The sequence below is a fragment of the Bactrocera neohumeralis genome, chromosome 3 (genome assembly GCF_024586455.1).
Source record: "Bactrocera neohumeralis isolate Rockhampton chromosome 3, APGP_CSIRO_Bneo_wtdbg2-racon-allhic-juicebox.fasta_v2, whole genome shotgun sequence".
In the NCBI taxonomy this organism is placed as follows: domain Eukaryota; kingdom Metazoa; phylum Arthropoda; class Insecta; order Diptera; family Tephritidae; genus Bactrocera; species Bactrocera neohumeralis.
The window spans coordinates 78,841,705-78,868,016 of NC_065920.1; the positions used below are offsets into that span (position 1 = coordinate 78,841,705).

General features: G+C 38.6%; 1 protein-coding gene and 1 long non-coding RNA gene across 2 annotated transcripts; both read right to left on the reverse strand.

Moving 5' to 3' along the window:
• Window positions 1–433: 433 nt before the first annotated feature.
• Window positions 434–1,235, reverse strand: LOC126752277 (aquaporin-like). The gene has a single exon (XM_050462976.1). The coding sequence runs from the start codon at window positions 1,175–1,177 to the stop codon at window positions 434–436; it is 744 nt and encodes a 247-aa protein (XP_050318933.1). The 5' UTR covers window positions 1,178–1,235.
• A 9,343-nt stretch (window positions 1,236–10,578) lies between these two features.
• Window positions 10,579–20,767, reverse strand: LOC126752278 (uncharacterized). Its single transcript, XR_007665980.1, has 2 exons — window positions 20,706–20,767; window positions 10,579–10,825 (listed from the first exon to the last, which is right to left on the reverse strand). It is a non-coding gene; the product is annotated as an uncharacterized LOC126752278 (long non-coding RNA).
• Between the last annotated feature and the right edge of the window lie 5,545 nt (window positions 20,768–26,312).

The window sequence follows — 26,312 nt, forward strand, 5'->3', positions numbered from 1 at the left end:
TCCCTTTGGAATTCATGCAGTAAGGTAAGTCATCTTACCGGATGCCAGTTACATCAGCTATTTGGAAGTGATATACAATCATATCAACACTTCCTCCTCGAATGCCCCGCTTTTGCCACATCAAGGCTAAAACAGGTTGTCATATACGAGTATTTGGACATCCACCTGAAATACCGCAAATATGGTGGGAAAAAAATATCTTAGCAGATTTGTGAAATGTTCAGGATGTTTAGCCGATAACTAATACATATCCAACTACAGGAGTTTTTCTGTAGTCTAACTTCAAGAAAGACTGAACATAACAGTCTAAACTAAGTGTGAGCTCTTCGCCATGTTGGGGGATCAGCCATCTAACATAAAACTAAGACGAGATTAAAGACCAATATGTTGAGTTAAGTTTATTTTCCAGCTACGCATATCTCACATATTCGGTTTAAGAAATTCTGTAAACATGTCTGTGTCGGAGCACTCCCGAACAACAATAATAAATCAGTGCTGCCAGACAACCACCCGCCATCGGCCCTATCCAATAGCAGTAGTGAAAATCCCACTCATTAACAATAATTGATGCACTCAAGGACCGTACTGGATTAACGCCGCCACCAGATAGTAGAATCGCGATTAAATAGGAGCCCAAGACAACAAAGCCAATAGAAAATGAGCCATTACCGAATGCATCTTCATTTCGCCGCTCGGTATTTACAATTGCCATGATTACCCAAATAAACGCTGCCAGAGCTTCGACGATGCAGAGTTCGAACAGCTCCGTACTCATCGAGGGCCTTAAAGGACGTTGATCCTGGTACATTTCCTTATCAAGTACCGATAAAATAATCGCAGTTGCCGCCAAGCCGCCGAGTATTTGCGCAATTACATATCCAATAAAACAAAGCAGACTCATGCCACAAACTAAGAATATCGCAAGACTCACAGATGGACTGAGATGTGCACCGCTTATATTACCAAGCGAGTGCGACACCGAAAATGTAGTGCAGCCCAAGGTGAACGCCACTTGCACAGGCGAGGCATATGGCCACTCCGTTTCGCTCGGCTTGAAGAGAGTGCACAAAATGCCGAGTAAGACGAAAAAGAAAGTGCCGAGGAATTCAGCAAACAACGCACGCACAAAATCCAGGTTCCAGTCGGAGGCACCGAGAATCTCCAGCCAATCTGTCATTGTAGTGAGCGTCCTCGGTCAAAATAATTGTCTACTTTAGAATTCTCCTGCCAGTATTGAAATTTGTTTATAAATAATGTATGGGAAATCGAAAACTGCTCGACTATCACTGCTGAATGTTTCTATTTTTTCATTCTGCTGTCAGTTGAAAACTCAGAAGAGATGAAAATAATTTAAATGATGCTAGGACTTCTAATATGAGTTCGTAAGCAGAGTTATGAGCAATAGCTGATGCGAGAAATTGGCGTATTTGTGAACTCAGCGATGACTTGTAGAGATCGATAGAGTCGGTAAAGAATGTAGATTGAGCGGCTTGTGCCGGTTACAGGATACTTTGAGAAGATACTTAGATTAGAGTCCATTTAAGCTTTAAATCACTTGCCGACATTGTAGAGATGATATCGAGAAACTTACATAATATTTATTATTGCCAAATCATTTTACACATCGGATATGTTTTTCACAAGAATCCTATATGCTTTAGGTTCATGATTGCCAATATGGATTTCTTTCATTTTTATTCATTTCTACTACCAGTATTTGTAGTTGGTAAACACACAAACTGTGGAGGGTAAGTGCTGCTGGAATTTCGACACACGCATACATATGCACTTGTGAATTACAACATTCGCTTTTTGACCGTTTTGCATTTTTTAAGGTAATGTTAAGTATTCAAGTACAAAAAGTACGTGTGTTTCTGCTTTTACCATGCTCATCTAAAAAACTGATAACATTCAAGTGGAAATTGGCATAGTTGGCTCGCTTAGTAATTATACAGTATGAGATTATTAAGTGCTCTTGTATTTACACAAATACCAGATACTTTAACGATAATGAATTGTATATTAAAGAAAAATATTTGGGTCGATTACTTTGGCTATATCTATACAACATATGCATTCCTGCATACGAGGGCTGCTATATATATTTCTGGCTTAACAATGAAAATCGGAATATTTATCAACGAAAATGGTTTTATTGTTTTTCAAAATATTCTCCGTCAAGATTTAAACACTTTTGCATGCGCTCAAACCAATTTTCGAAGCACTTTTTCCACTCCGATTGAGACACCTCCAAAACATGGTTTTTGAATGCTTCAACAGCAAACACAGAAAATCGTTGATCACGCATTGTTTTCTTGATGTGTAGGAATAAAAAGAAGTCATTGGGTGCCAAGTCAGGGCTGTACTGCGGATGACCAATCAATTCGACGTTTTGGCCGGTCAAAAAGGCGCTGGTTTGAGCCGATGTGTGAGAGCTCGCATTGTCATGGTGCACAATGATTCGTCTTCTCTTGTTCGTTTTTCGAATTTCTCCGCAGACTTCAGGCAAACAAATGGTGGTGTACCACTCAGAATTGACCGTCCTACGTTTCTCAAGCGGAACAGTCGCCACATGACCAGTTTTGCCGAAGAAACAGGCGACCATTTGCTTCGAAGTGGAACAACTAATTAAGTCATATGTTAAGCAATGTTGCTTCTTCCACGAACAACTAATTAAGTCATATGTTAAGCAATATGTAAGCTATACACCAGAGGAAGGTATAAAAATCTCTCAATAGATCACTTGTACGACTATGCAAGGAAGAACCCTATCCCCGTTGCTTTGAGTCACCTTGTCCTCTGTTTAGGGATCACTTAGCCCGCCTCACAGAAGTCTAGTCTTCGGAGGGTCACGTCCTAACTGTTAATCCGAAAAATTCAGAAAGACTTTGCACAAAGTAAAGAAAGAATTGCGCCATTCAATCTCTCCTCTTAAAGGAAGAACTATTACAGTCTCGAGCTTTGTTAAATGTATCAGAATTATCCTAGATAAAAAACTAAGTTAGAGAGTACACATTGAAAGCAACGCTTCTGGAACTTCTGTATAGAAGTCATTCCCCCAAATGGGGGTTTACGACTACTCATACCTCTAAACAAGTGTCATCCGCCCCATACTAACATACATATATGGTGTGATGATATAGTGGAAGGCACTATCGAAGAAGTGAAGGCATTCTTGAGGAGAAAAAGACCATTAGTACTCGACACACTATAAAATGTATATAAGTACATAAGTATATATGATCAGATTTTGAGAACTTCAAGAAAGCCAGGTAAAGTGGACCTGCTTGTGAGGATTGCGCCCAGGCTATCGGCATGGTATCATACTCGACCTGGTTAATGAACTCAAGCTAAGTTGTTCTTGCAACCGAGAAAAGGAAATAAATGAGGAATTAAACTCAACATTTTCATTATCCACTAGAGAAGAATGAACAAAACGCTCATGGGTATTTCTTTCCGAATAATCAACCAACCAACCGATATAAAATTAATATATATATATATCGGTCTATATGGGTACATATTATATGAAGTTTTAAAGCTGTATTTACTTTTTTCTCACACATATGAATGGACTTATCGACTTTAATGTACACAGAAACCAACTTGTTCTCTACTTAAATGTAAATATCCAGCAGTATGTGTATAATATACGCTGCCAATTTATATAGATACCAATGGCAAAAATAAAACCATCATATGGGCACATTAACCTCGTGTACTAATTTCCCTTCCAAATGTCCAGCAAATTATTTTTATTGCCAACGCCAATGGCATCGTTTGTTTGCCGATTTCAGTGTTAAGCATCTAATCGGAGAATTCACCTGCATGTTGGCAATTTTATTTGCACTTCTTATCAGCATTGTTCTCTTGCAAAGCGGCCAATGTTAAAGTGACTGCACTACTTTAGTTTTTGTTCTGATCTGCGGCTTGTTGTTGCTGCTCTGCACATTACCCACTTTTCTTCCCTTATCTGCTGCCATTTGCTCCATTTTGGGAAGTTGTTGGACAGACAGTACATTAATTTTATGACTTTATTTGATGGCTATGCTTGGTGTTGCCAACACAGTAAACATAACGGCGCCGTGGTTGGCATCTACACATACTCTGTTTAAATACCTAAGCATGCATTAAGATTTCGGAAGTTATGTAGCAAAAATCTTATGAGTGTGTACATACATATGTATGATTGCGTTAGGGAACTATTCACGCTTTTTGTCCAAACGGAAATTGTACCAGATACAGCTTGGATGATGCTTTAAGCTGCCATGCCCATATGTTAATATGTGTGTATACTCATATACATACATATGTATATATGTCCGGCGTATTTTGGTCGATGCTGAAAGTATTGTACTTAATTAAGACAGAAACTTTGAGCAATGACTTGCCAGACAGGCACCTTACAACTATTGATTTACTGATATTCATTATTTACGGAACCTTTGATAAAAAAACAAGAAACGGTTATAGCCGAGTTAACAACGGCGCGCCAGTCGTTACTGTTTTTACGAAAGGTGGCGTCAATTGCAGATTCCAAGCGAAGCCAGTTCCTTCTCCGCTTGGTCTCTTCAAAGGAGTGGAGGGCTTCCTCTTTCTCTGCTTCCCTCGGCGGGTACTGCGTCGAATACTTTGAGAACTGGAATGCTTTCGTCCATTCGGACGACATGACTTAGCCAAAACAGTCGCAGTCTCTTAATTCGCTGAACTATGTCAATGTCGTCGTATATCTCGTACAGCTCACCGTTCGATCCAATGCGATATTCACCGTTGCCAATACGCAAAGTACCATAAATTTCCTGCAAAAGCTTTCTCTCCAAACCTCGCAACGAGGATGGCAGCTATGTATATGCTAAAATATTCCGATATTGGCGGTTCTGACAAACGAATAGTTTCTTGAGAAGAAAAGGACATGTGCATAACTTCAGATTGCTATATCTAAGACTGATCATGTACATATACAGGGTTTGTCCGGAAAATAATAGGACATTCTGCTGCGACTGTACTTCGGAGCGTGGGAAAAGGTCGCTGATAGGAAGAATGAGCAAATCCTAAGTGAAAACGATGCCCATTGTCTTTTTTGACATCAAAGGCATCGTCCACCATGAATTTGTTCCTCCTGGAAAAACCGTCAACGCCAAGTTTTACGTGGAAGTCCTCAATAGGCTCAAACGAACGCCTTAGCTCACCCCGCCTTTCTTGTGAACAGCTACCTAAAGAAGGTCGGCATCCCAACGCTTCACCAGCCGTCCTACGTCCCAGATGTGACCCCCGTACCTTTTTTGTTCCCTTACCTGAAAAGGCTGATGAAAGGCAAGCATTTTGAGCCGAAAGAGGGGATCCAAGCAGCATGCCCCTCGGCTCTCAAGGCTATTCCGGAGAATGTTTTTTGTGTCGCCTTCAATGCTTGGAAATCCTGCTGGCAGCGCTGCATTGACACAGAAGGAGCCTATTTTGACAGTTTTCAAAGAATTGTAACGATTGGTTCAGTAAATTTTATTAAACCGACTCAGTTTTACTACTTTCCGGACAAACCCTGTATACATTTTATAGGGTCTCTCACATTTCCTTTTGGATGTTACAAAATGGTCTGGGTATATAATTTTGCAGACATTGCAGCAAATGATACCCTGTGTTTATCATGCAATACTGAATTCTTTTGTTTTTCGTATGTTCAAAGTATTTTGCAAAGGCAATAAAACTCCAACCCTCTGCGCACACGGCTTTGCAGTAATTCCATTTTCGATTTTTATTTAAAAAAAAATTAAAAATTGTGTAATCTTTTTAATAGATATTGTTAATGCATTCATTTCCGTTACCAGAAAATCCCCAAACTTACTGTATATACGCTGCTGGTCGCCGCTTCACTGGAACTTTATAGAATATACGCTTCCGCTCCATGCGACACATCCGCTTAAAAATGAATTTATAGTTCTTTTCATTTGCACAGCAAATGCAAATGTCGGTACGCACATATTTACATTACATATGCCATACACACATAAATATATGCATATATATATGTATATATGTACACACGTATGTTGATCGGAATGCACATAGCGAACGGGTTCGCGCGCCTGCAACAAAGGACGAAAACAAAAAAGCGTGAAAGCTTTGAGCAGCCATTTGTTAGAATAACAAATTTCCACTTCCGCAACAATCAAAATTTCGCATAAAAAATTATTTGCAATTCCTTTCGCAGCGTTTTTTTGTCGGCGAAAATACAAACGAATTCTAAAAAGCAAATTGCCTGCAACGAGTTGAATTCACGGTATAATAAATGCAATTGAACTGCAGTGCATAGCTGCCAGCAATGTGCGGACGCCAAAAAAATAACAAAAGCAAAAGGGAAAATAGAAAAAAGAACGATATTAAAAAACTCATTAGCAGTGTGAGTGGCTAAACCGATGGAGGGATGGAGGGAAATATGCCCAGCACCCGCTGTGGATGCGTTGATGCATTTGGAACTGCAAGATGCCGTTTTTTGCTTTCCCTAAACACACATACATACATACATACATTAACATTTATATATTCATATATATGTGTGTGTTTACCATATATATGCATATAGCACATATATATGCACATATTCATGGCCCGAACATTTGCAAGCAAGGTCGTTGCTAAAAGCGGGCAAAAAATAGGAGGTCAAAAAGCAGACGTGCCACAAAATAGAATGCGGATTTGAATGCAATTCGTGGCAAAATTCAAGCGTCAACAACCGGGCAACAACAGCAAAATACCAATAGTACCGCAACTGTGACTCTGCGTAAACCATTGTAAAAATGGCTAAAACGTAACACAAAAACAAGCACAACAGCGGGCGCAGTAAAAAATGGCAATACAGCAGTGCAACAACAGCTTTTTCACAAAGTGAGGCAATACTAACGAATGCCTAATAAAACATCAACAAAACTAATAAAATGAAATATGTATTTAACAGAACGCACAAAGTAAACATAGAAAAACAACAAGCACAAGAAAAATACATTGAAATCCACTTTTGTGGAAACAACAATACAACTTTTTGGAACGCGCGTGAGTTTCTACTATTTATGGTGTGTGGTCACTCGCAAGCAAGCAAATGCAAAATATTAGAAAAAATCTCAAATCACATACTTACATACATACATACAACTAGAATACTGCTATTCAACGCTACTACGCGGCGAACTGCGGGCTGGTGCATGCATTTGAAATAACCAAAATGCATAACGGTATTCGATTTTGTTTAGAAACTTGTATTTTGGCGCTGCGCCTCACAGACGAGTGGACACGACCCTGGTTTGCACTGGCAATACTTTCTTTATCGACCCTACAAAACTATTAATATACAAAGCAAAGGTTTCGATTTTCGCCGGTTTGACTTTGACATGAATCCGCGGTGAGTTAACGAAATCAGCTCGGCAGGAACAGTAACAAAGAACCTTTGGACCCGAATAACGCTTATTAGGCCATTGTTTGGTATCGGAACTAAAACATGTGGTCCGACGGCTTAATTCAAATCGTGTTGGCTCGAACAAGTAGTATTCATCGATGCAAGATCCAAACTAAAAGACCCACTCGATATAAGATCTGAACTATAGAATCAACTCGATATAAAATCCGAACTATAAGTTGTAAGCTTAAGATAATTTCTTTCCTATTAGCCAAACCTGATCGTTTCTTGACGATTGCATCCTTCAAGCTATCCAATTGTTAACCGTATAGACCGAATGTAGGGGCTGGACTACCAAAAACTTAGAAAAACCTTTTTTGATGTCAATTCTGGCACCATGTTTCGGCCACAACCGATTTCGCTTAGTGTTATCATAACTTTCCACTGTCCAACTTTTCATCTCCAGTAACATTCGCTTCAGCAATCGATCGTTGTTTTTTGATTCAGCAGTGCTTTGAGAATTAATTTCCATATTTTCTTGCGTTAGGCCTTTGGCAGCTATATATAAATTTTTGGGAAGCGGAGACAGTGCTTCCAGTACGATCTGTTTTTGCATTTCCAATTATTCTATCGATACTTTCAACAATTGGTTTTCCAGAGCGTCTTTCATATCAAAATTACCGAAACGGAATCGGCAAAAACAAAATTGCACGTGATTGGCTGTTACAGTATCAGAACCATAAACACTATTCACATTTTCGGTCGCCTTACGTTTTCGCAATTTTCGAAGAAGAAATATCTTTGATGGTCTTCATCTTGGATGTGTGCTCAAACAAAGAATCGCAAAACGATGGGTGTTGCGAATACTACTACTACTATCTGAAAAACATTCTATACAGAACGTGAATTTTCGTAATAAACGTAGTTCAAACGTAATTCGTTCCATGATGAAATACCAAACAATAATGAACAAAAAAAAAAGATAGCTTCACACGACTCACGCTTGATCTGTCAGAAAAAAGCTATGAAAAAGGACCTCTACTTGGATCATCCGTTATATGGCCTAAGCCAGCTAATTGTTTGTGAAGAATTTTATTCAGCCAATGTGTCCCTACTTAACTTAATTTTTTATATTTTCTTTCAGGGAATACAGCATGTTTTCATGCACAGTATTTAGCTTATTTCTGCTCATTTTATTTCATGAAAACATATATCATATATAATACATATGTATGAGATAAGTAAATATTTTATACCACACGATATCACTCAAATTGACTTTGTAATTGGAGACAGTTTCTTAAGTCTTGTCCCTTATGCTCAAACATAGCCGTGTAACGGTGCTTGCTGCCCATTGCGTATACTCTTGCGAAGATTTATTGCAATGCTTAAATGCTTGTACTTAATGAGTACTGGCACACGGAAACGGAAAAATTAAATACCGAAATGTGAGAAGGAAATGGAAACTTAATGAAGACTTAAGGGGCTATACCAGTGTGACACTTTCAAAAAAACTTTTATTTTTTTTTACTTTTCCGATAGTTTATATATTCAAAAATATCCTGTGAAATCGGCGAGGTCGTATCTTCAATAGTTTTTGAATGGCAGCGTTCTAAATAGCGACCGCTCAGAGGTGCAAACATATATAAGTGAAACTTTAAACGCGTTTTTCTCGAAACGACATTTTTCAAAATTGCTGACAACTCAACGAGAAATTGACCGATCAAATTAAAACTGGATATAGTTGAATACATTTGCTATACAATAGACTACGATCTTTTTGATTGGTTGAAAATTGTCAATTTGGCATTAAAAAAACCACCATTTTTTTCGTAAAAAAACGATTTTTTTTTTTGAAAATTACGCCATTTTCTTAATTCTTGATATTTTTCAAAGATCGTAGTTCATTCTATAGAAAATATATTTAGGTTTAATAAACATTTTGAACTTTTTTGATTCAGCTACTCATTCGACCGGAATCGTGCCAGCAGTTGAGGCACTTTTTTTTTCGGCACTTCCGCAGACAGCACATAACTCCGTTATTTTTCAATATTTTTGTAAAAAACAATTTTTTTCATATATGTAGCTAAAAATATACTTTATTACGTCCATAGAACGCCGAAACATTCAATCTAGTACTTTCTTTTAAAAAAATTCACGAAAATCGCCTAATTTTTCATGCGTCACACTGGTATAGCCCCTTAAAGATTATTGAAAATGATAGCAAAAGGCTTTAAGCAAAATCTCAAGTGAGATGACTAATAAAATTCGGTTTTATGCTTATAAGCGTCGTTCTATGTTTTCTTGTAAAATTTTTCGCTTAATAGTTGAAGCCTTTATTTTGTCTGCTTAAATTTAATTAGGTTTCCCATTATTTTGCTTGTGTTTGGCGCACGTTGTTGCCTCATATTGCTTCCGCACACTTGCAGTCGTAACTTTCGGCGCACTATCCTTGCTGCAAAATTGCCTAAACATAAATTGAAATTTGCTTTGTCTTCACAGTTTTCGTCGTCACAGCGATAGAGAGGCTTAAAACAAAAGAATGTGCATGCAGCACTTTCGGGAATCCCCCGCAAATTTATTGTACAAAAATGAACAAGCGAAAAGTTGGCCAACGATTTTTCAACTGCCATTTGCATTCAGCATTTCCATTAACTGCACTCAAATCCATTTTCGCTGCGGCGGCAGAAAGCACAAATTTTAAAGTAGTTTTGCCAACAATGCGCAAAGATGAAACCAAAAAACGAAAAAAGAAAAAGAAACAAAATGAAACGAAGAGTTGAAAGCAGAAGCAGGCTTAAGCCCGAAAATGAGGAAAGATCACAAGCAAAAGTAAGAGTAAAAGTAAAAGTGCGAAAACGACTGACAAAAATTTCGGTTGGCCAGAATAAGCAATAAAACTTTATGAAGTAGACTTTGCAACGAGCAGTTAGCACTTGCCACTGCGGCGGTGAAGTGGCCAAAACTCCGGATGAACAGCTGCTGAAGCTTACAAAGCGTGCCGCGGCGCAGCGAGTTGAGTGAGCTGTTAGATGTGTTTGTATTAGTGCGTTGAATATCGGAGCTGGAAATAAATTTGTCAGCGGAAAGCTAATGCTTGTTCATGTTTCCGGCATGGTATCTCATGCTCGAAAACAATTCTTTACTAGTTCTGCTACAAAAGTTTATCAATTACACAATTTAATGGTCAAGAGTTGAAGTTTTATTTAGCACACAAGTATTAGCTTATATTTTAGACTATTAGTGTGTATATGTATGTTAGTATATGTATTGCTTAATTTAGTGCAAATAATTTATTTTAAGGGGCTATACGTATACAGTTAGAATTTTCAAAAATGGACTCCTTCAGATATGGCTCTTTATATAAAAAGGAATGTGTCAGCACGTCTCGAACTCTGGACCCAGAGTCTAGTAATCGCTACCATATCTCCAACAAAGTAACTGCAAGAAAGAAAAAAGTATCTATGATATATATTTTTTAATATTTTATAATAATTGTTTAATAAATATTTATTTTATTTTCTCTATTTCACAAATAATATTCAACATAGAAGATTAAACTTCCTGCAATGACATTTCGGTATTCTAATTACTCCTTAAATACATCCGTGATTCAATATTCGCCTGAGTAGGTAATCAGAAAAATTAAAACAAAAAAAAACAGTTAACTTCGTCGTTATTGAAGCTATAATACCCTCCACAGGTGCATTTCTGATAGCCAAATAGTGTATAAAATAAGTTTTTCTTGCTTTTTGTGGCTCACTTTGTATGGCAGCTATATGCTATAGTTGTCCGATCTGAATAATATATTTGGAGATTGTAGTATTGCCTTGAATAATTATCTATGTCAAATTTCGTGAAGATAACTCGTCAAATGAAAAAGTTCACCACACAAAAACTTAAATTTGATCAGTGAGTTTGTATGACAGCTATATGTTATAGTTGTCCGATCTCAAACAATTTTTCGCAGATTGTAGCGTTGTATCAGGCAATATACTGTGCCATTTTTCTTGAAGATATATTTTCAAATCAAACAAGTTCCCATATAATACAATGGGACAACAAATGTATGGCAGTTATCCGATCCAAAGAATTTCTTCAGAGATTATACCATTGCTTTAGACAATATCCTATCCCAAATTTTTTCAAGATATCTCGTCAACTGAAAACGTTTTCCATACAAGCGCTTGATTTCGATCGTTCGGATATGACAGTTCTGTAATGTAGATGGCTCAGTCAAAAAAGTAGTTTGTTCATGATGAAACGGCGTGTGCCAAGTGTAAGTTCCATATCTCAAAAACTAGGAGCCTTGAGCCGCATATATATGTTATAGACAGACGAAAATGTCTAAAGCGACTCAGCTCGTCATGCTGTTTTTTATATATTCAATTCAAACCGTATACGACGTCTTCTGGGTGTTCCAATCTCCATGGCAAACATAATATATCCTCATCAGTTTATATAAATATAACTTTTTCCCGCAAAGGTTTTACTAAGCAATGTGCAAAGAAGAAACAATGGATATATGACGCCGTTTAAGTGCTGTCCAGTCAATTTGCTTTCTCAGCACAGCTTGCCACGTAAACCTTAATAATATTTGTCCTAAGAGTTATTCCAACCAAACATGAAATTTAATAAAGATTTTCAGTGGCTTCAAAAATTTAATTCAAACTTTGTTCGGGTTCCGCGTGGAGAAATGTGTGTTTGCATGTTTAAGGATGTCCGTAAGGCACGCCTTGCCGCCGCTGCATATTGTGCTTTTATTATATTTGCGAAATCGGTTTAAAACTTCAGGAACTACGCCGTGGAGGAGGCGACCAAAGTTTTGATGCTTCTTGCTGGCTCTTGTGCTGTTAAAACAACGTACACTTTCGCTGACGACAAGCGCCGCCTAACGAGCCAACAAGCGTACGTGCTCACGCCTACAACGACAAACTGGCGACGGACAATGAAGAGAGCGTAAATTCGCTAAACTGTTGAAAAAAGTTGTTTGCCTTACAAATTGTTGCTTCCACAAAGTGTTCCGCTAAATGTTTTCCACGGCTTGCGACAACTTACACACCGCCACCATATATCTACATATGTATGTATGTCTGTATGTATGAGGATATGCACCTAAGTCGGTTTGTATGGAGCTGCAGCACTGCATGTCTATTATTTGAGCTAACAAGTAATGTCCGCCGCAAATTTGGCAGCTGAGATAACAACGCTCACGGTTAGTGGCGACGGCAAACACGGAATGCAAAGACTAAATCTGCAGCCGAGCGCAACGTTGCTCAGCGAGGCGTAGTAGCATATTTCTTGGCGCATTGGCAGGTATAAACTTGTGGACAAAAGTCACATTGTTGCTGTGCGCTGGTGAGTAGGAGGCTGTGATAGCAGGACGCGACGACGAGTCGTAAAACGTTTCGCAGATAATTCACAAACAATCAGCGACAGAAAAAACAGTTACTAACTTAATTTCCGATTAGCAGATACAAAGGATCAGCCAGCAGCTTCGGTTAATAGGTATGCCGCGTACGCTGAGCCGTCAAGTGGGCCAAAAACAATTTGGAATATGCAGCTTCTGAAAATGTGCAGACGGTTGAAATTTTCATTGGTAGTTTGCGTGGCTGGTCGTTTAATATTTTCTCCTAGCTTTGGACTCTCATTTAAACCGCGAAGACACTTTTGTCTTATGTTTATGCATAGCACGTAATAAGGTACATGACAGTAAGTATACGAGATTAGATTTAACCTGGACTTATATATGTATATTCCAAAATGTCTACCGAATAGGAGTGTGGGGTATAATGAAATGTAGTCAGCAAGCAAAGTGGAGAAAAGCGGATATACACCAAGTCGAGCTGTATCAATATAAGTAAAATGAGAAGTTGTGAGACAACGTAGCTGAGAACATAGAAAAGCGGAATTCCGGTATGACTTTGCTGACCGTAGTGACCATGAAACCTTCACTGACTCCCTCCCAGTGAAGTCTTTGGAGTCGAATAACCACCCATTGCAGAAGAAGAGTTCGAGTTTTCTAGCGTATCTAAAGTAACCCTTTCGCAACTTCGTTTTGGATACTATAGCAAGTTAAACCTTACCTATTTATAATCGTCCCTGACAATCCACAAATGTTATATAGTGTTTCTCAGGCAGAAGTGGCTTCCTTTAAGTTGGCGGTATATGTACTAAGTACCACAAAGTGCTGCCTTATTCCGAAATATTAATATTTTGAGGGACACCAGTAGTCATAATTGCACAGGGAAGGGTGAGGTGGAAACATCCAGGCATCCTTTGCAAGACTGAGGTTGAAATATCTCGGCAGTCTGAACTTCGATAAAACAGAAGACATGACTTTAGCTGTCTCAATAAATTTATGATAAGCTTAAAACGCTTTGTAGATTTTTAAGGATGTTAAGATATATATATATGTATATATATATATAAGTTTTAAGTAACACTACGCCTATCCAAATGAAATCCATGTTAGGATCGACCTCATAACCTAACCTAACCTAGTCCTCACAGGACTCGAACCACCCATTCGTATTGCCATGAAACCAACTACTCTATCATCCCTATGTTCCTACTCCGTCAAAACAAGTTTCCCGGATCTCCCCTTACATGATCTTGATGACACCCAAAACAAGCGTAAAATACGAAATATGTATGTATGTATGTATTTTCGAAAAATTCTTCTAAGCCCATCTGTAGGCATTTCTAGTACTTTTTGCAGAGTGCAATTAGCATTTGAAAGACTTCAGTTTCATTTTGACACACCACATTAATATGCATATATAAAAAAGATAAGAGGGGTCAGTAAATATCGCAATTACCACTTCAGATTCCTTTAGAAAGAATTAAATCATATTTGCTGTCCGCTTTGCATGAGAAGAGTCAATAGATTTATGTCAAGGTACCAAGTCTATAGTCAGCAGTCGTAATTTCCTCATTATGTTTTGCAAGCACTCAGTTTTATTGTTGAATAAACAAATGAGACTGTCCCACAACGGCCAACAATGAATGCACACGAGCTCGTGTGACCATTCCATTACCATTTTTATTAAAGGCACATTTATTGCATTCGCAGTGTCCCTGTGACCAAAGCTCGTGTCTGCATGTATGGCACATACGATCACCACCAGTGCACGAGTCATTACGTCGAAGGGATTTTGTTATGTTCGCGTCATAGTTTGCTAACGTCACCGCAGATTTGATTGTCATATTCACCGACGCTGTCAGCCGCGGCAGCACCGTCCGCCATTACCTTGCCTGGCAATCTGACTTGAATGTGGTTTTTATTTTTCCTCTAATCACTGATAGTTGTTATTTTTATTGTAATCGTTTCTGCGGTCTCAGCAAATAAATCCAACCAAGCGCACAAATAGTTTGCTCTATTTGTGCTTGGCATGGCTGCTGCGGAAATGCGGAGCCACTCACGGTGTCCTGCGCAACGCGTGTGTTAAAGTTGCAACATCGCTGCGCAGACAGCTAAGCTTGGCAAGCTAACAAAGGTGAGCCATGCAATGAATGAGCGGAATCCGCCAGGACATGACCGGACCGCACCGGCATTGGCTGCAACAATTCGTCCACAGCCGTTAACTTTGTGCGGGCGAAAGTGGCTGTGTGTGTGTGTGTGTGTATGCAAAAGTTGAGCAAACACCGTCGTCCACCTATGTGCGAGCGGTTGTGCGCTTGTTGGCATAGTTCTGCCACAAATCCGCGAACCTTATCTATCTACACATCCGTGTTGATATGTGGCTTTATTTGGTGCAAACAGCGACGGGAGTCGGCTACATCGATGTGATGGACAACAAGTCAAGCGGTGATTGCAGCTAAGTAAAGCTATTTCGGTGCGTCGTTGGGTGGGTGGTGGCAGCTAAAGTTCGACTGACAACGCTGTCTGTCTAAATGACAGTTGACGGCAGTGTTGGTGCACTTGTGCTGGCAAATTTGCTTATGGCATGATTTAGTTTGCAATTTTGTTAGCGAAAACATTTTGCTTCTGTGGCGTTTTGCGGAACACGTACTTTGTAAAAATTAACCGATTGTTGTTGTGCTGTTGTTGGATTTGTTTGGTGTACTCTACGAAAATTCTGATAGGTACTAATAACTGTGGGTTCCTAATATTATCGACAGGGTTTTTTGTTTTTAGCGTGAAAAATTGGTTAAAACTTACGGCGTTGGTCATATGGATGGATCCTATCAGAATATGTACTGGATATGTAAAACCGTGTTTTGTGCAAAGTTCTTCGCAGATTAATACATAGCTTTCATTCATTGAAAAAGCTTTGCTTGGTTGGTTAAAATTAGTCCTTAAAAATAACATTTCATGTTTCGACAAGTTATTCTTTTAGAAGTAAAATACTAAAATTTTAAACGAATATCGCAAAGAATTTTTGAGTCATAGCATTTTAAACCGCTTATTGCAATCAGTTCCATGAGTTTGTGTTTAAACTTGGTTTTTTCTCGAAACAGCATGCCTTCAAAATATTGTACTGATTATGTTAGGATAGGTTAGGGAGTCGATCCTAACAGAGATCATATTTCTACAGCTTAGAACGCCGATCCGTTTTGTTCCTTAAAACTCCTATAAAATATATCATAATACCCTTACCAATTGACAAAGCGCTTTAAGTGCTGATTCGTCGGACGTAAGACTAATTTCCAGTCTTGCAAAGGTTGAACAATGGTATTCTCCTCCTGCCAGCTCACCCTCCTCCATACAACTGTGTGTGTGTCCACCAAGAATTTTAGGCTTAGCGCATGATTGCCTATTGTATAATGTTCATTAAAAACCCCTATTATTAAAGCACGCTGGTCCTCCACCAGCGTCTGCTATGCTCAAGCCAGTGCCACTGGTTCGCAAAATGCCAATGGAGATCCAATTCGATACCATTCCAATGCCTTTGGCTAGCTCGTCGGTCTTGTAGTTGCCAGAGATTTCGCTACCAAAGCAGTATAATTATGAAGTAGATTGGTGCTATTTCTAGTGAAAACAAATACTCCTTGACTAGCTTTGAGCGCACAGTTAGCGAACACAGCGCTAGGATTTCCGCTCTGCTCTCAGAGTGAATGCTCACCTCAACGAAAGAGGTTGCACTTCGTAGTAGTACGTTTACCCCAGCCATTCCTGCTTGAACTACTCTACATACAGTGGTACGCTAGCCGAAAGCTAAGATTCTCAGAGAGCTTCTCACAGAAAATATCTCCTCCGAGCTTCTATTCATCCGTCAAAAAATCACGAGGCCTCTTCTCCAGCGAATCATCCGCATCCACATACTACTCGTCGGTAGGTAGGAAGAGAAAAAGCCGTCACTAGTGGCCAGTTGAAGAATGAGATAATTTCAGCGTGTGCTTGTCCGGACTCTTTCAATACACCAAAGGGCAAAGTCAACGGGAGCTTTGTGAAAAATGGTATTATGCATATGACGCCTATCAGAGCCTTTGTTGGGACATGTTCAAGCTTCTTGTAAGCTTTTTACAATTTGAGTTATTGTTACAGTGATTACTAGGAAATAAATGATTCGACCATTATCATATTCTTTTACAAGCTCTATTTATAGTTCTCCACAGAATGATTTCTTAAGTGTTTTGATCTGATAAAATGTTAAATTTGGCAGACCAAAACCGATCTTGTACAATGTCTTCTAGTAAAGATTTTGTTCTTTTACTTTTCATCCACGGAGAAGGCCGGAATCAGCGCAGCAGGGTAAGACCTTTTTTATTGCCCTCGAAGATCGTACATAACTCGAAAAATGTTTAATTCTTTCTTTAGGTTGAAACTACCCCTAACATTGTAAACTAATTGATAAAGTATTTTTTTTTTTTAATTCCCAAAAGTTTTAGGCTGTCACCCTAGGAGTGCTCTCTAAAGACAAATCATCGTCCAAACAATTTTTGAATTCAAAGTGATAAGATGTATTATAACGCCAGTATATTTTATTTTTTATCTTTAAGATCTGATAGACAATATTTGGCCTTGATTTCGCCTTATACTCGAATATAACAATCTTCCTGAATAGTCATGCCCAGTCAATAATTTCATACAAGCCCAATCAGCCGAGTCACTAATAAAATATATACGAAATTTACAATAAATAAAATATACGAATACGGTATAAATATGTTGGCATCAGTGGTTAGAAGATTCTAAGTACACTTGGCATCATTATAAAACCATACTCATTCACATTATGTGGGTGAAGGATAGTTTAACTTTGCACTTTGCATTTATTGAAATGATAATTAGTAAGTATCATAATGATTATTGCGGTTGGCAGCAAAAAAGTCTCGATGGTGCTTCACAACTGGCTTTTAAATGAAGTTTTGCTTGTAGAAAATTGTTAGTTGAAGTGTTTGTGCGAAAAGGCATGCGTTTAGCACATTGTGTGCATGCGTATGTGTGTGTATAAGATCGTGCGCTGGAGTGTATGCTTTGCTAATGCTCAATGCGTTGAAGTGCCAGAGGGAAGAGTGCATAACTTTAAGTATGCACTTTCATTTATCCTACACACATGTATGTGCATGTGTGAGTGTGTGTGTGTGTTGGTTATCAAATAGTAAGATTATATGTGTGAGACTAGGACTAGGCAGGAATGCATCACGGCACACACTTCTGGTGAAACACAGTTGGTTATGCATGCTGCTGTGTATGTGCCCCACTGTTGCACGTATTTGTGCAACTGCTTCACTGTTTTATATTTCAAGTACGTCACGCTCAAAGCACCAAAGAGGAACGTTGTTGGGGTATAGAAATGTTTGCACAAAAGCGACAATGCGAACTGTTGTTGCAAGTTGGTTGGCTGGCTGGCCGCACCACCACATGCAGTGAGTGATATGTAGGGAAGGAGAGGGGGAGTATGCAGATGGAGCTGCCGCCGTGCTTGTACGTATGTATTTAAGCAAGCACACAAGCATGTTTGTGCGTTTGAATTGCTGTAACTAGCGTAAGTGCTTTGCCAAACTACTTCTGGCCACGAGCACAAACAAAACGTTAATTTTTACGTTGCTTTTACAGTTAGGGGGTGGTGACAGAAGCGGATGCGTCTGAGCATCAATGAGGGTTGGGCAAAATGTTTGCGGTTAACAAAAATATTAGGTGTTGTATTTATATATATAAAATTCAATAGGTAATTAAAACCGGCGTCTTGTTCGCTAAATGGACATCTCTTGAAACTCATTGCAGTATTGTTGCTAAGAGTGCGAAGAATTCTAGAAAAGAAAATTTCTTTTTTTTTCATTATGTAGGAAAAAATAAAGTTTATATTTTATATTTCTAATTTTAGGTAGTGTCGTCTTCGTTTAAGTGGTTATATTGACTTGGAAGTCAGAGAGAATGGATTTTTGTTATTTTTTCAAATTCATTCTATTTAATAAATTAATAAAAATTATGAGAAATATTGGTTTCCCTTGATATCGTAGCCGATTTTCAGGAGAACCTACGAAAAAAAGTTTCTGGTGGTGAGCAAGATTTCTATTAAAAATTTTCTAAAATCCAAAAACCAAATTTATTCTTCTAATAGATGAGAAGGAAAAACGTTATAATAGAAACCACACATATTGAAACAAAATATAAGTTTTGGTTCTTTAAATGAGTATATATTGGTTATTATATTTGACACGTCGTTTTACATTTATGCGACGATATGTAAAGATCAAGAGACTACGCAAAATTTGGATTTTTGGAAAATGTTAGCATTTTGTGTTGTGAAAAAATCTACACATCCAAGAGTCTTAAGAGATCGAAAAAATTACTTCAATAATCTTTTTCCTTTCATCATTATCTAATAAATATATCTAAGAAGGTTATATGCAAATTTCAAGACACTCGGTTAAGGCGTTCTTTTCTCGATCAAAATGCTGCCAGAATAAATACTCCATTCTACCTTAAAGAAATGTTCCATTTTCTATATGACAAAATGGCTTATCCTTGATAAAAAGCTTTCATGGAGACAAAACATTGAGAAAAGAGCAATGAAGTCACTGGTTGTCCTATATTGCTCTAAAGGAGCTTCATATAAGCAAAAGATGAGGGCTCTCTCCAAAACCTGTGCTTTGGCTTAAAAAAAACCATAGTTAAGCCAATATTGTTCTAGCGTTTGTCTGCTGGCGGGTGCTCGATAAATTCACTCTCTAAAAATGTAGAACTTAACCAAGAGGCGGTTCTCATCGGCATTACGGGTGTACTACGGACTACACCAACAATAGCACTTAATGCCACTGTAAGCATAACACCTCTTGTTGTTGTTGTTGTAGGTGCAGAATTCTGCCGAGTAGACAATACTTGGCCGGATAAAAATCCGGATCCGTTCCGGTTACGTTGACCCGACTGACGTGGGATCCGAGAAAACCTGTCGTCATAGCCGGTTGTGTCGCAGAGACCACACGTGACGGATTTTTTTCTTCTCACACACCGACAAGGGAGATGTGTATAGGGAAGAAACGTTGAAGAAGAGGCACAGTGAGCTTTTTGATAGATGAGTCGAAGCTAGGAGGACAGGATGGAAGGAGAGTTTTCTGTAAAGAGGTTTCTGTCAATCTTAGTTTTAGGCAATGGGACCACTGTAGATTTTTTCAGGCAGAAATGGGCGGAAAGTGAGTAGTTGTAGTTTTTTTCAGGCAGAAGTGTGCTGATAGTGAGATCACCGACAGAAGAGCGAAAATGCTAATACTGCTAACTGAGCGTTCAAAGCTGGTCAAGCTATTGAGAAGGCGATGAGCTAGCCAGAGAGGCACCCTTGTCTCACTTACAACGAAGTGAGAACAAGTTGAATCTCCGTTGTGGTTTATATATTACACATTTATATACATATATATATATATATACATATATATATATTAAGGGATTTTCTAAGACTGTATTCAGCTTAAAACCTGATTGAAAGGTATGCATTGCCCTTCCCCTCACTAAACTATTACTAAATAACTATTGTTTTTGTTTCGAATACAAGTTAAAGGTTAGAGCGTTGCATGCATGAGTTTTTTACGGCTAAAGACACCTGCTAGTAGCCATATACTTGTACATAAAAGCCACATTGTGTCTCAGACTAGAAACGTTAGAAGGTGAGCTTTTAAGCTTGCATAATAACGGTAATGGCAGTAAAGAGTTTACTACATTACATATGTATGCAGAAAATTGAATAATTTTGAATGGACTCCGCACTTAGAGTCAACCAAATTGAACAATGAATATGCATTTACACAAAATATTTGTATTATAGGACTTGAGAAATTATAAAAGACGACTGTTAGATGCACTTAAGTGCTAGTTTTGCTTGTATGGGAATTAGTATGGGTAGGCTAAGTACTTGTTAATGGCGGTTTAAGCACTTACATGTTACCAGATAATTATTCTTTTGTTGAAAAATGCATTCACACATTGTCCTGAGGGCAACTGAAAATAGATAAATGGTGGAATATACATTATATAATTCATCTTAAATATTTATGCTCTTAAAATTGTGAATTTGTTGAAAAGGTAAATGCTCTTTTTACGTACATGTATTTATTAATTGTTGAACGACGTGTATTCTAAAAATGGTTTTTTTGTTATTTACCTATTTGGTATAGTATTATATTGGGTAGTCGAAAAAGTCTTTTCGTATTTTGTCAATAGATGTTGCAGTTGTATTTCACCGGTCCTACCAATCACATTGTATCATACCATATAATGTTGGAAAGGTGAGATTTTAACCTTCATTTAACCAAAAAAAAAAAAATTAAATTCGGGAAAGTTGAAAAAAACTTACAGCTGTTTAAAAATGAGTGAAAATAATGAAGAAATTCGCTAAATTCTCCAATGAAACGAATTATAGCAGGAGACGAAAGGTGCGAAAGATCATGGTCCAAGCGTGGTAAAGCTCAACAAATGGTCGCAAATCCAGAATTGACGCTTCAAAAGGTTATGCTGATTTGCATTTAAGTTCTTTATAAATATAAAAAATAAGTTGAAGTTTGATTAGAAATACGAAAAGACTTTTTCGACTACACAATACATAGAAAGTCAACAAGTCACATATAGATTATGAAATAAATTTTTTATTTAAAAAATTTTTCGAAAATAAATTTTAATTTTTTCTCTTTCTTTCAGCACTGCCACCACCATCGGTGCGGGTCATTGAACTGAGTGAAATGGGAGCGAAATAGAAAAATTGTCAAAAATGCAAATTCGCAAATACAGTTGCAATAGGCAAACAGAAAAGTGGCAACGCCTTGGCGACAACAATTGATAGTCACAGGAATAACAATAACAACTGTGCAGCAACAATCTGAAACATCTGATTCAGTTGCTATGTCAAAAGCCATTTGCATGCCAGCAGTGCCACATACTCACTGGCAAGCACACATGCACCCAAGAGCGCCGTGAACACTTTCGGCGCGCAAAGCTGCGAAATTCCCAATTGCCAACAACAGTTGCCGGAGCTGCAGCAACAGTGACTTAATAACACCGCTGTGAATGCAGCACGCGACCGTTCGTAGCACACGTATGTATGCATGTGTGTGTGTGCGCGTGTAAGGAAAACAAACTGTTGCTCTGACACTTTTAACTCAACTGACACTGCAACCAACACTGCTGCTGTCGCCTGTCGCCTGTCGCCTGTCATTTTTGTGTCATTCGCCACAGAGCGATTTCATATTTGCATTTTAAAATTTTTACTGTGCATTTTGCTATTTGCATTCTGCATTTTGCATTTCGCATTTTGTGCTGCTTTGTTGTTGTGTTGTCTTTGAGTCGCTTATTTTCCCGCTGAGAACGCAGAAAGCTGTGCAACTGAGCAAGTCAAGTGATTTCATAATTCTGCATTTTATTGGTAAGTTTTTCAAAAATTATTTGCTTAATTTTTTTTTCTTAATTTCTTGACTTCGATCTTCGTACATGTTGTTGCAAATATTGCATAAAAGGGATCAAATTAGCGAATATTTTACGGTATTGTGGAAGAAAAAGTTAATTTGTGGCACAAGTGGGGTGTCTATGAGTTTGCTCTCTTTGAAAAATGAGCGTCTTTTAAACTATTTTGATATTGACTCATTAATAGGTTAAATTCTCAATTTTCTAATATAAGTTAGGTTAGGTTAGGTTAATTTGGTAGACCAATAACCCACGCATAGACCAGTTTGGTCCTTTGCGATACCAGATGGAGCTCACTTGCTAAGTCCAACAGGGGTAGTCATCGTATAGAATGCCTGCGCTTGACCCGAATTTTAACGTACTCTGCGGCCTCATTGTCGATACCTCCTTAGTGTATCATACTGTGGGGACCCCAGATGCTTACAGCATAGTCTCGCCAATGCGGGAGAGATGCTACATTGTTTCCCTGGTGCCCTGCTGTAGGCTTTTTCTGCAGTCAGTGACCAGTTAGTATTCCGAACTATTTTGTGTACTTCCGGTCAACCGTTTTGCACATGACTCTTGCAGTTTTGCACCTTGGTAGCTCGTTCCATCAGGTTTTCATTACATTCACCATGCTTCTGTCGAGATCGTCGTATAGACAATGCATGGGCTTTTCCAATGTTGACCACGTTTTCGGATGTTCGCCGTACACCATTCTCGTCCAGTATTTCATAGCCCTCGATTCATTTTGTAGTCTATGGCATCCACTAAAAGTGAAGTTGCTTCCTTCTGGCAACACTTTCCACTGCTGCCCTGCTTCCCAAGACACTTCTGGCCGATATGCGATACGAGGTTACTGCCTATGTTAGAAAAGTTTATATATTATTTATAAAGTAGATTTACAAGGTGCGTTCTAAAGTAACCCCCTGGCGGCGCCATCCATATTTCGACTGGTGCGTTAGAATCTGCTATCTTTATCGATTGTCCTGTGAGAATTTCATCGATTGGAAGTGAAGTTATTGCGTTTTAAGTGTCAGTATGTTTGTGTTAACGGTACGAATGAGCTTCGGACAAAGAGCCAACTTTAAATTTTGTTTTAAAATTATTTAACCAAAATCACATTTTAAGCATTAACCACTTCCCGTATTCACCTGATATGGCACGTGTGACTTCTTCCTATTCGGAAAAATGCAATTGTCCATGAAAGGAAAGCGTTATGCAGACGTAGAGGACATTCAAAAGGCATGCACCGGCATACTGGCGGCCATACCGGCCCACGAGCTAAAACACTCGTTCGACATGCTTTTGGACCGTGCAAAAAGCTGTTTTGAAGCAGAAGGAGACTATTTTGAATGAAAAAAATTGATTTTGCCGAAAAAACATTTGTTCTGTTTTTTTTAAGTCCTGTTTATTTTGAAACGCAACTTGTATATAAGTTTGTCAAGAATTTTGGAACAACCGGTAGGAAATGTCGAAAACCCTGTATAAGGTATATACATAAATGATCAGTGTCCGTGTACTACTCCCTAAGCTTTTAAGATATCGATTCGAAATTTTGCGTGCGTCCTTTCCTCCCCAAGAAGCTGCTCATTTGTCGCCGATATCAGACAACTATGGCATAGATTATTTTCGAAGGCAACATGGCTCAAAAGAACTAGAAAACCGTTTTATGTCATTCAAATCGTTGGTTGGTTAGGCTTTTAGATTTAGTTATACATATACACATTCGTAAGGTTTTTAAATATTGCTATCGCCTCTGTTATGCTTTTTGTAGATAGACATTCAAAGCTCGATACCTGAATGATTCCAAGAGTTCAAATTGGGGTTTGATATAGCGGGGCACTCGCAAAGGAAGTGTGCAACCGCTTCCCTACTTCCTTTGTGTCTCCAGCTGCGACAATTATTGTTTTGGTGCATTCACATTTTTAATTCTCCAAATTGGTCAGTGGCTCGTAGTGGTGGCTGTTAGTCCATATAAACTTTTCCCGGACGTCTTTAGTACGACCTTAGTTTTTTTCTTCTCATATTTTGACCTTTTCTTTTTTGATAAATTGCATTTGGTTTTCGATTTACATCTGCTATGGAACTGATCATTCCTAACGGACGCGATATTGTCTACCCTCAGACTCTATAGTTGCTTCTGATTTGGTCAACTGGTCTGCTGTTTCATTGTTGAAAATGGTTCTATACCTTGGAACCCAAATTATGGACAAGTGGAGTTGACATGGTAGTGAGTTTAAAGCTCTCTAAATTGTTAGAAACTCTGGAGTAAATTTTCGGCGTTAACAAGGCTAGCAATGCCACCTGGCTATCTGTGTATATGGTAGCTCTATGTATCCTCTCATAGTTATTCACTAGGACTACACAGACTTTCTCTATGCCTAGTGCTTCCGCTCTGAAGATGCTAGCTGAGCTTAGTAGACGGATGGAAAGAGAGATATTAAGATCTTTGGAGTATATTTCATGGTTGTTGTTGTTCTAGCGATGATCTATTCCCCGCTTGGTGCTAACGTGCGGATTGGTTGTCTTCAAAGTCATTTAACGGTAGGTCCAGGAAACGAATTGTTCCGATGATGAGGATAGAGTCATGTGTAGAAGTTCACGCAAGTGCGGAAAGTTCTCTGATTAGCATTTACTTGGGAGTGACCAAAAACGATTATTTTACATATGGCTCAAGCAGCTCACCTTTTCCGGTTTTAGATCAAGTATCCTCTGGGTAGCCAAAGAACATTCTTTTGAAGGCGAGCTGAATTGAGAAGGCGAAAAGGAACAAACAGCCCGGAACAGATTAGATGACTGTTCTTTAACCGCGTAAGGGCACTCATTGCATGCTGGACATATATTTGGTATGTCGGGATCGATTCTGAATAATTGGGAATTTAACCTGTTACTGTATGCAGAACGAAGTTGCGCAAGAGTCACTCTAGGTTATCACGACAACCGTCGTCCTACGCCGGACTCCATGTTGAACTCGTCAGTACAGATTGGGATAGAATTCTTCTCTTTTACTAAACCTCCTCTCCATTCACAGCTGGAGGATATTCTCACCTGGAGGTCACACTTGACATTTTTACTAATTAAGTTGAGTTAGGGTTTCCTGTCTGTAAAAATATTTTTTCTTAATCAAAAGCCTGGCAATCGCCAAAGCTGCAAATTCACTACCAACCGAAGCAAAGCCGATAGAAAATACGAGTGCACATTCGTATGCACTCGTATATGTACAATATGTATGAATTACGGTTAGTAAATGAAGTGGGTCACGTTTTTTAATTGGAATGAATTTCCAATATCATAAATAATGATTACATAAAAATGAACAGCGCCTACTCTCTGTTGCATGCAAATTGTGTCTTTTGGCCCTGTCGAAGTTCATGGAATGCGAACTTTAAAAATTTAATTAACATTGTGGAAAAGTGTAATTATAAAAGTAGGCGCTCACACCTCCAACTACGCGCCAGCGTTCATGTTCATATGTATGTATGTATGTATGTCGCATTTGCTGGTTAAGTACTTTATTTTCGAGCGAATTTAATTATATTAAATTAACTGTGTTTTTGTATACCGACACACACACATACAGGTAAATAAACAAGCGTGTACGTTTGTGGTAATGAGCTTGCGCTGCCGATGATTGGGTCGAAGTGCATGAAACTGTCATTGCCTTGAAAGCGGCAAAAAGAAGCAGAAGAGCGATGTGAATGAAATTTGTGCGCTCATAGCTTGTCGCTGCTATTAATTTTTACTGCAAACATATTAACGCACGCGCCAAAATAATTGAAAATAGCATAATGTTGCTGTTGATCAGTGGCGGCGGTGGCCGGGCGGTGGTGGCGGGGGTGTGGGCGCGCAGTGGCTGAGTTGATGGAGTGTCGCGGCATTTCGACTGATGCAATGTGACCGCAATGCCTGGGCTCAAATGCGATTATGGCGGCGGCGATACATACCGACAGTAATTGCGGTTTATTGTGACGACAGCGACATGCTTTTGTGTAAACAATGGCAGACGTGCAAAAAATATGATTTACATATGTATTGATTGTATATGGAAATAAATAAACAGAGCAACTGTAAAATCAACACACAAACACGCTTATGCGTATGTGTGTGTGG